This window comes from Nematolebias whitei, chromosome 15, assembly GCF_014905685.2.
Source record: "Nematolebias whitei isolate Nwh7 chromosome 15, NemWhi1, whole genome shotgun sequence".
Classification (NCBI taxonomy): Eukaryota; Metazoa; Chordata; class Actinopteri; order Cyprinodontiformes; family Rivulidae; genus Nematolebias; species Nematolebias whitei.
The window spans coordinates 9710057-9721445 of NC_056512.1; the positions used below are offsets into that span (position 1 = coordinate 9710057).

Consider the following 11389-nt stretch of genomic DNA (forward strand, 5'->3'; position numbering starts at 1 on the left):
AAACTTTCATATATTTCAGATTCATTGCACACCAACTGAAATATTTCAGGTCTTTAATTGTTTTAATACTGATGATTATGGCATACAGCTCATGAAAACCCAAAATGCCTTTCCCAAAAAATTAGCATATCATGAAAAGGTTCTCTAAACAAGCTATTAACCTAACCATCTGAATCAACGACGTAACTAAACACCTGCAAAAGATTCCTGAGGCTTTTAAAAACTCCCAGCCTTGTTCATTACTCAAAACCGCAATCATGGGTAAGACTGCCAACCTGACTGCTGTCCAGAAGGCCATCATTGACACCCTCAAGCAAGAGGGTAAGACACAAAAAGAAATTGCTGAACGAATAGGCTGTTCCCAGAGTGCTGTATCAAGGCACCTCAGTGGGAAGTCTGTGGGAAGGGAAAAGTGGCAGAAAACGCTGCACAACGAGAAGAGGTGACCGGACCCAGAGGAGGATTGTGGAGAAGGGCCGATTCCAGAGCCACCGTGCACAGGCGTGTGCAGGAAATGGGCTACAGGTGCCGCATTCCCCAGGTCAAGCCACTTTTGAACCAGAAACAGCGGCAGAAGCGCCTGAGCTGGGCTACAGAGAAGCAGCACTGGACTGTTGCTCAGTGGTCCAAAGTACTTTTTTCGGATGAAAGCAAATTTTGCTTGTCATTCGGAAATCAACGTGCCAGAGTCTGGAGGAAGACTGGGGAGAAGGAAATGCCAAAATGCCAGAAGTCCAGTGTGAAGCACCCACAGTCAGTGATGGTCTGGGGTGTCATGTCAGCTGCTGGTGTTGGTCCACTATGTTTTATCAAGGGCAGGGTCAATGCAGCTAGCTATCAGGAGATTTTGGAGCACTTCATGCTTCCATCTGCTGAAAAGCTTTATGGAGATGAAGATTTCATTTTTCAGCACGACCTGGTACCTGCTCACAGTGCCAAAACCACTGGTAAATGGTTTAATGACCATGGTATTACTGTGCTCAATTGGCCTGCCAACTCTCCTGACCTGAACCTCATAGAGAACCTGTGGGATATTGTGAAGAGAAAGTTGAGAAACGCAAGACCCAACACTCTGGATGAGCTTAAGGCCGCTATCGAAGCATCCTGGGCCTCCATAACACCTCAGCAGTGCCACAGGCTGATTGCCTCCATGCCACGCCGCATTGAAGCAGTCATTCATGCAAAAGGATTCCCGATCAAGTATTGAGTGCATAACTGAACATGATTATTTGAAGGTTGGCGTTTTTTGTATTAAAAACACTTGTCTTTCATTGGTGGGATGAAATATGCTAATTTTTTGGGACAGGCATTTTGGGTTTTCATGATCATAATCATCAGTATTAAAACAATTAAAGACCTGAAATATTTCAGTTGGTGTGCAATGAATCTGAAATATATGAAAGTTAAATTTTTTATCATTACATTATGGAAAATAATGACCTTTATCACAATATGCTAATTTTTTGAGAAGGACCTGTATAAAACACATAGAAGCGGCTTCTCATCTTGTCTCTCAACCACCGTCACCTCTGCAAATAGCGTGCGCGTTCACAAGTGCGTCGCGCGTTCACGCTGTTTTGCTGTCACGAGCACTATCCGAGCGGTGAGCTGGACGTTTCAGTGGATACCATTTATTTTTTTGCCAAGTTTGTGAAACAAAGGCAGCGCTGCTAATTTCTACCGTTGGCTGGCAGGTCAGACTCCGCTGTTGCTCCGGGCACTCTGTCCTCCGTTAACTGAGTGGTAATGCTAGCAAGCTAGCTAGCTTAGCTGTTAGGATAGCTAAACGGTGCGTGACTCGAAGTAACTTCTCGTAAGATTAACGGACAGCATTCTAATTAACGCATTTCACTGCACTTGTCTTGAAGACATCCAAACATTGGCGTGGGTGTTTTTAACTTTGACGATACACCACCGCAGATGTTACGCGCCGCTAGCAAGGAAAGGATTGAATGAAATAACGTTAGCTTGCCGTAGCAGCGGAAACGAGCCAGCTACCACTGATAACTTCTGCTGCTGCGGGTTTTCTTCCACCATCCAGCGGATCTAGCCAATGCTAGCAGGGCCACTCAAACACCAGTAGAAAGCGACTTTAGCTCGACAACTTCCAGTCATTCACAAAGCTGTACCGAGCAGGTGTCTGTGCTGAGTCCGGTGTGGACAGCTGCCCAGAGTCGGGTCGTTTGGACGTTGAAGGCCGGAGTCTGAGGACGGAGAGCTGCAAACATGCCGGCGGTGTCGAAAGGAGACGGGATGCGGGGATTAGCGGTTTTCATTTCGGACATAAGAAACTGTAAGTGACTTTATTTAGACTGCATATTGCTGCTGAGTTGTTTAGTTTAAAGGTTTAAGTCGGTGACCAATGTACTAACGAGGTGAAATGACGTGCTGGGGCAAATCTGTAGTCTCAATATTTTAATTCGCTTTTCAAAAGGTTTTGATTTGAACATTTTAAGAACTTTCAAAAGAAACCAAGTTCATGGATACGAGTTTTATATTGAACAATGCGAAAAGACAAATATTGGCATACATTTAGCATATTTTGTAAGACGCTATGAAACTTTCATCTAGTCCTTTGATAAATGCTCAGCTTTTTCAATGCGTTAGTACAGATTGTCATGAAAGTTGTTTGGAATGTAGAAGAATTTATGCTATATTTATTTATTGCGTTTTAATGAATCCTATTTGTCTGTGACTTTTTATGACTGGAATCTGAACCAAATGTGTGAACTCACCTGTCCCAGTGATTATAGTACACCTGTGCTGTGTACTGACCGTCCTCAGTTTCTAATTATCTGCATCGAAAACAACTCCCATCAGTCGACCTCTACATTGTGGCTTAAACAACAACATGACAAATATCCATCCATCCATCCATCCATCCATCCATCCATCCATCCATCCATTTTCTTTACCCGCTTATTCCATTTTGGGTCACGGGGGGGCCGCTGGTGCCCATGTCCAGCAATCACTGTGCGAGGGGCGGGGTACACCCTGGACAGGTCACAAGTCCACCACAGGGCCACATAGAGACAAACGAGACAAACGACCATTCTCTCTCTCATTCACACCTAGGGACAATTTAGAGTTACCAATCAGCCTAACATGCATGTTTTTGGTCTGTGGGAGGAAACCGGAGGACCCGGAGAAAACCCACGCATGCACGGAGAGAACATGCAAACTCCACCCAGAAAGGCCCCTGGACCGGGGTTTGAACCAGGGACCTGCTCGCTGAGAGGCAGCAGCTCTATCAGTTGTGCCACCGTGCTGCCCCTATGATAAATATCATCAGTGCCTATCCATTATTCCAACAAACTAGTAAAAAAAAAAACAAAAAAAAAAAACTGACTGGAAACACATAAACGAAAGGAAATGTTTGGACCAGAGCTGGCAGCTGAGTCGGCTCATTCCTATCTGGATCTGCTTAAAGTGGACTTGTGCTCGAATATTATGGTCCTGATGGTTGAAGACTCCAGGATTTTTTGCTTGTTTGGACTAAATGAGTCCTTTGAATTTAAAAGTAGGTGTAACTATCCTGAGCTCAGTGGGTCATTAGAAAAAAGGCACCATCCTTATGAATTAGTTTTAAAAAGATTTTCTTGGAAGTTTTCATTAGTTTGCTGCTTCACTCTTTTAATCTGGTAAATAATGTCTTCACACAGCAGCAGCATCAACTACAGATTGTTGGTCTCATCAGACCAAATCTGGTCCTCCTGTGAAAGACTCAATCTATTGACGTTTATTTAAAAAAAACAAAAAAAAAACAAGTAAAGGGACGAAAGCCTTCACTGAGTATTTAATCATAGACAAATACAGAATAACAAGAATCACATTGTGGAAACAATCCCAAAACTTGCTGAGTTTTATTAATAAAAAATATTGTTTTGGCTAAGTTAAACATTCAGTTTAGTTAAATTCAAATGTAGCTGTGCTATTTCACACTCACTTTTGCACACACTCACTTTTGCACCTGATGCCCTTGAAGTTTTCCTTTTTTATCCAGTAATAATGCAACTGTACTTGAAAATCCATCTTTTGTTTTGTTTAAACCTTGATTAGATGTAACGTGTGACATTAGGTCAACGGTCCTTGGCTGATGGACACAACCTCCTGGAGAAATCTGTCCTTGTTATCTGAGTAGCTCTAAACTCCTGCTTCAAGCACTGTCTTGATTTGGCATCTAAGACCTGCTTATGTCCAACCAATCCTAATTCAGCTGTTTATATGATCTAAATCTAAACTAGTTATAAAAGCTAAAAAACAAGATCATCTTCACACTCGTTTGTTCTCGTTTAGTGTTATTTAAAATTTGTGTGTGAAGTAAATCGGATGAATTCAGACCTTCTAGTTCCACTCAGGTTGACTTTACTGTCCCATTTTACAGCTGCAAAACTGTGAGATTTCAGTGTTGGTAAGCTGATTAAGGGCTTATAAATATGTTGTGACAACACTGACACTAATGTGCTGACTTGTATCCTCTAACAGTTGTTTGTAAAACTGGTGGTGGGATCTCACCGGGCTGTGATTGTTAGGAGAGTAGGTGCAGCGTTTCCCTTACCATTATACAAGTGGGGTGCCCCACCCCGTCAACAGAACTGAGCACTCCGCCTACCAAACCAAACTTGCCCCCCCCACCCGGCACTGACATAGCACTGAGCTAGCGGCGCAAAATACAGGCTGTCTAGCTAAAAAGCTAAAGGTGCCTCTTCCTTCATGCTGAACTGGTCCCGCCCACACTCAAAAACTGTTGGTACAAGCTTCGCTCAGACATGTCTCCGTCCCTCCCCATCAACAAAAATCATGGATAAGATGACTACCCCGCCATGGCAAGTTAACAAGGGGAAACACTGAGGTGTGACTGAAACTTGTAAGAAAAAGTTGTTTTCCTTTTTTGGTCTCACTGAACGGGACCTGGGCAGCTAAGTGTTGAGCAGTCAGTTTTTGCAAACCATGGCTTGTTTTTGTGTTCACGGTAGGAATGTGCGATGTGGCATAAAATTCATATCACAATATGTATTGTGAAGGGTGGCAATAACGATATCGCAATATGTTTTGGGTGTAAAACTTAATAGGAATTTTTTTAAAAGCATAGGGTGTCCTTTTGCTATCATATATTTTGAATTAAAAAAATTCCACTACTAGGTCCAGAGAGTTTTTAAATAATAAACAGATCAAGTATTAGGCTTCTTGCTTGTAGTGCAAAACAGTGCAAAATATATAAAATGTAGTTTTAGCCATAGGTTTTAAACAAAAGAATATGTTGTTAACTTAACAGTTTCCAGTCTTCTCACAATGAACAGCAACAGAGCAGCATTTTACACAGAAATACTTCACCCTCGAAACTTCTAGTGGGTGACGCCTTCAGCTTTAATGGAGAGCTGACAAAATGAGTCTGTGACTTTGACCAGAGGGTCTCGCAGTAAAATCACACAACAGTGTTTTTTTCACAGATCAGAGAGTAGGTTTCTCTAAAGCTGACCAACGCTTACTTTAACTTTCGATGGAGAAAAAAAAAAACTTTTGACGGAACACAGCGTATTGCACATGCGTCAGAATACGGCAACACTAAGGCAAGCCTGACGTAGTTAGCTTGTAGCTTCGCTACTTAGCTCTCGAATAAAAGACTTTAACGCCACTTGTGCACAGTTTTCAACTAAAAAAAAGTAACTATTAAACTGACAACTTTGATTTTACACTTGAACACCACTTGTGCACAGTTTTCAACAAAAAGTAATGATTAAACTGACAACTTTGATTTTACATCAGACACAGCATTACTGTGGTTTGCCGGTAGAAGACAGATCTCTATCGTAGGCTAAATTTCTATTGTTTCTACCGTATACTGTTTATATCACACATTCCTAGTTCATGGCATGTTAAACTGCTCTTGGCCATGCACATTACTTTGTCACCCACCTCCACCCACATCGTACCCTCACTGGCAGCTGCTCCAAGGTTTATGATTTCTCTCCTGGAGTACTCTTTAAAAATAAAGATTTTAAATAATTCTCTTTCATCAGTGGAGCTTTTAGAAATGTATGTTTGCCCTTGATGTTTTCTATCAAAGGAGAACATCTGTGCAGGTGTTCAAATACAGCTGTAGTGCTCAGGATGGATTGGCCAACCATGGACAAAAATTTGTCAGGCAAGGCAAGCGAAGTCCATCCGGATTCCTGAAATATTAACAAATTTAAACTATATTATTGCAAAATTTTGTCTCCCAGTTTGCAAATTGGGGTGCAAATCTCAGTGTCTGGTAAGCTGATTCAATTCGGATTTTTGGTGTCCCGATCTATTTTTCGATTCGGAAACAATTTTCGATTCAGAAACTATTTTTCTATTGAAATGGTCATACATTTTGTTTCAATATGTAGGTGACAAGCTGAAAAGATTAAACTACAATGTAAACCAATAGACAATTTATTTAAAAATCATTTTAGGTTCTTTACTGTATCAAATATTTTTTATTAATTTTATATTTATACCAAAAATAAGAAAAAAATATAGGAGTGCATAAAATTCTGTAACTTAAATTACCAGTATTAGGTTAGCTTAGTTGCCTGAATTAAAAATAAATAAATAAATAAAAAATCTAGGAACAAATTATTCATCCATTCATCATCTTTACCTACTTCTTCCTTTTCGAGTCACTGGTGCCCATATCGGCTATCACTGTGTGAGAGGCGGGGGACAACTGGTCTCCAATCCATCACAGACAAATAATTCAAAATATATAAATACAAAAGTAAACAGACTTCAGCCTACCATAGTATATTAACCTTTAGCTCAACATAAAATACAGACTTCAGTTATATTTAACCATATTCAGGGTTTCCCCTAGTTAACTTGCCATAGTGGGGTGCTCAACCAAGATTTTTGTTGATGGGGGGACGGAGACGGAGATTTCCTAATGCTTTAGGACTTTCACTTGGTTGTCCATCGGGCGACCTTGAGGCAAGATCTGGTTGTCCGATACAAAAATAGGCTGTCTCGGGCCTATGGGCAGATTGTTAAATTATGTTTAGCAGCTGACACAGTGGGTATGTTTACATGGACATAAGTAACTGGATCAAATGGCCGGTCGGAATAAAAGTGTGTCATGTAAACACGCCGTTCGGGTTATTTTTTGTGTATTCGGCACGATCCGTTATAATTTGTGATCAGAACGAAACGGGTGGCTTACGCCGATCCGAAACCCGATCGGTGCGCATGTAAACGCTTGATCTGTTCGTTTTTATCTGATGGTGAAAAACTGACCTGACTGCGCATGTGCGACTTTGCCATTTCCGCCTGGCTAACGCTAATAATATCAGCATGTCAAGGAAGTAAAACTGGTCGGTGAGCGACACAACATTTCTACTAGAAACTTTTAAAGAGCTCAAAATGATTTCTATTACCTGTAGCTCAGTCAGGGTGTGCAATAACGTCTCCACCATCATTAAAACCTGTCGCAGGTCCATTTTGGGTGCTCAGGTTTGTTTACGTTCACCCGGAAGTAGAACTTCTTCTTCGGTGGTTTTTTTAAGGAGAGTTTACCACTCTGCGCATGTCAGTACTGCTGTTCAGAACAAAGCCCGCTGCATGTAAACGCTCATCATGAACAGATTGTGCCCATGTAAACAATACATTTGAATTATTCAAACAGAACACATTTCAATCCGGTCAAAGAATTCTGCGCATGTAAACATAGCTAGTGGCATAGTTTATAGAGCCATCTCTCACGAAGAAGGTTGCCAGGTCAAAACTGACATTTCTGGGTAGAGTTTGCATGTTCTCTCTGTGCATGTGTGTGTTTTCTCCGGGTACTCCAGTTTCCTCCCACAGACCCAAAACATGCATGTTAAGCTGACTGGTAACTCTAAATTGTCCCTCGGTGAGAGAGGGAGTAAATGGTTGTTTGTGTCGTTTTCTCTATGAAGAGACTAGCGGTGCACCAATTGCAGTTTTCTGGCTGATTACTGCTCTCTTAAAGTCTAACCTGCCGATTCAGATTTTGGCAGATAGCAATTTTGTTTTATAAGCGACACTGTCAGGTGTTATAAGGTCACAATGCACTTTCAATTTTCCAGTCTTATTTTTTTGAAAAACATACTCTTGAACAATATTTGTATGCTTGCTTTTATGATTGTCTACTGTTGTCATCACCCTTTGTTAGAATCAGGTCTCTCTTGTAAATGAGTCCCTGAGATTCAGTGGGATTAATTAACCTGTATAAATATAGGTTGAATAAATATCCTAGAAACAATACAAACTTGTTTTAACTGGCCATGAGGTAGTGCTCTGAAATATAAATGAAGTTCAGACAATTGCTGTTAAAACTAAAAAAAAAAATATATATATATATATCTGTAAAATCGGTTTCTCATGCAAATATCAGCTGATCTCCCAAAATTAAGGAAATCTAGGCCGATAAATTGGCCAGCTGATTTATCGGCGCACCCCTAGATGAGACATGCAACCTGTCTAGAGTGTTCCCAGCCTCAGACACAGTGACTGCTGCACATGGACACCAGTGACTCGGAAAGGAAGAAGCGGGTAAAGATAATGGATGGAGACGTAAATAAAATGGTTGATACTGACAATTGGTAGCTAAATTTATTCTAAATACTACTGAAGGAATCCTGAGTACCACCTATCAGTTTGAGAATCATGGCTTTAGGAGAGAAAAAAAAAAGTCTACCGTACTTGCCGCCATACACATCACACTGCCATCAGTCCAAATATGTCTAATAAAGTTGGGGAAAAAAACATAAATGCGTTGCTTCGCCCTATAAGTCACATCTATTATGCGTCACCGCTGACCACCCGAAAACATGCCCCGGTGTGCCAAAAATCGATTGGCTGCCAAATGGCAGCTGCGGGACCGTGCACGGGAGGACTTCAACAAGAATTTAACAAGATTAACACTTCAAAACAATTATTTGTTTGCTTGACATTATAGTAAAGGTGTGTGTCAGTTTAACTTTTCCTTAATAAATGCACTTTGACGGTCAAATCGACTGCATTACAAAAGCCGATTCGCGGCTGCGGGAGCGCTCAGAGGGACGACTTGCTGTGCATTTCTTAAAAATTTAACAAAATGATAACTTAAACAATTGTTAGCTGGACATTATTCATTCAACCTTTATTTAGACGGGTTAATCCCATTGAGCCTCGGGGACTCATTTACAAGAGACCTGATTTCTTTAACAAAGAGTAATGACAATGACGACAAACCATCGTAAGAGGCATAAAGATTTTTTTTTTTTTTTTACAAATTAAAATAAAATGGCAATCAAAAGGAAAACGGTAGCGACAAAACACCTAGATTATAATGCGATGTAGAAAACTAAAACCAGGAACATGTCTGCGTTGGTTTTTGCCAGGAATTTAACAGATGTTTGAAGCCACTTAGGGAGGTCATGGTTGAGAGCTTCTGATCTTTTTGCAAGATATTCCAGGAAAAAGAAGCAGAGTAGGAGAAACCCTTTTGCCTAGTTCAGTCCGCACTGTGGGGGACACTGCATGTCCTGGGAGCGCACGCTGAAACTGCACTCACGCAGAGACATGTAGGAGGAGATGTATGAAGGCAGCAGACCAAGAAGTGATTTAAAGATGAAAATGTACCAGTGAGAGAATCTTTGAAGTTAATGATGTCCAGTTAACCAGTGAATACAGGGTGCAGTGGTGGTTATTGTAGTTACAGCCAGTTATGAATCTTAATGCACTGTGATAGACAGCATCCAGCATCTGCAGGGTGCTTGTAGGAGCATTTTCATAGATAATGTCACCATAATCAATGGAGGGAAGGAAAGTCAGTTGCAAGGTGTTTCCTTCAGAGTTAGGCTGGATCAGTTTCTGAAAAAGAAACCCAATTTAACTTTCAGTTTCCTTACTAGTTTTCCACGTGGAGTTTAAAAGAGAGATGCGAGTCTGTCAAGATACACAACTATTTATAAGAATCAACAAACTCAATAGGAACACCATTTGAGGAAAAAATCGAAGGAAGAACTGCTGGGACTGACTTCCTGTTTCAAAAAAAGCATCCCTTTGGTTTTGTCGGCATTTAGGACAAGTTTGAGATGGAACAAATCTGACTGGATGATGTCAAAGGCGGATTGCAAAAGCTGGAAAGCCTTAGCAACTGTTTTAGTAAAGGTGTCTCAGTTACACTTTTTCTTTAATAAATGCACTTTAATCCTCAGATCAGCTGCATTTCTCCTGGGCAGCGCAGCAATATGAAGCTGATTTGACGTTTGCTCCAGGAGTTCTGGAGTGAGATGAAGGTGGCTTGGTATGGCAAGCAAAGTGTCTCATCATTAATGGCCACTTTTACCTATTAATGAGATATTTGGCTTGCCATATTAGTCGAGCTCCTTCTAGCGGCTGAAAATGGTAGTGTTCAATATTTTCCATGTCAGAATGAATTAAATCATCACATCTCAGCCAAAAATTGGTTTATAAATATGGAGAAAAATCTATAAATAAGTTGCTTCTCTGTATAAGTCACAGGGCATGCTAATTTATGCAAAAAGGTGCCACTACAGCAAAAAGTACGGTAGTTCCTGAGCAACGAGGAGGTTTGCTTTTTGTCTTTTACTCAAGTCAGAAACCATGAAGTCATTTAAAGATTTGAAAAATTATTTTATCATGTCACAGGTTTGTGACTGAAGCCACAGAATGCTTTGAAGTTCATCTTCAAACTTGGGAAGACTGTTACAGGCCTAAATATGAACTAGGGCTGCAACTAACAATTATTTCAATAATCGATTCATCGGCCGATTATTTTTTCGATTGATCGATGAATTGGCAAAAAAAATCCAACGTTTTAATTTCCACCCCTTTATTCTAAAATTGAACATTTGACTGACATAGCAATTCACACAAAAAACAGGCTGCTATTTGACTATTCTGTTAGTAAAATATTGAATAATAAATAATAAAAGTTAGTCAAATAGCTTAAAAAAATAAATGTACACAAAAATATATACAAATGTATCTTTATACGTGCACAATATGTAGCTACTTTGTAAAATGTGTCATTGAGGGAAGAGTGTAACCTGGATTAAAAGTGTGGATTATTGTAACCTGGATTAAAAGTGTGGATCATTGTAGTGAAGCCTTCGTCTTCAACCATCGACAGAGGCCTCATGTCAGTGACGATCATGTTCAGGATGTTTTCAGTGAAGACAGCTGCTGCTGTGGTGTCCATGATGTCTGTTCATCATGAAGTGTCATTGTTTGTTGTTTTTTTCTGGAATGAGAGAGTAAATATGTATCATATCATAATTTACAGCAACCCAAGAAATGCCTTGTTTCACTTACAGTGTTAGGTTCAGGCAAAAGTAGCTAAAAGAGCAATTAAACACACACACACACACACACACACACACACACACACACACACACA

At 40.4% G+C, this 11389-nt stretch overlaps 1 protein-coding gene across 2 annotated transcripts in view; it reads left to right on the plus strand.

Annotated features, from left to right (window-relative positions):
* The first annotated feature begins 1564 nt into the window (after positions 1-1564).
* Positions 1565-11389, plus strand: part of ap2a1 (adaptor related protein complex 2 subunit alpha 1) — a 115466-nt gene continuing 105641 nt past the window's right edge. For both annotated transcript variants that reach the window (XM_037688797.1, XM_037688796.1), the window contains exon 1: positions 1565-2293. In XM_037688797.1, the coding sequence (XP_037544725.1) occupies positions 2227-2293 (67 nt within the window). In that variant the 5' untranslated portion in view covers positions 1565-2226. The remainder of the gene's footprint in view (positions 2294-11389) is intronic.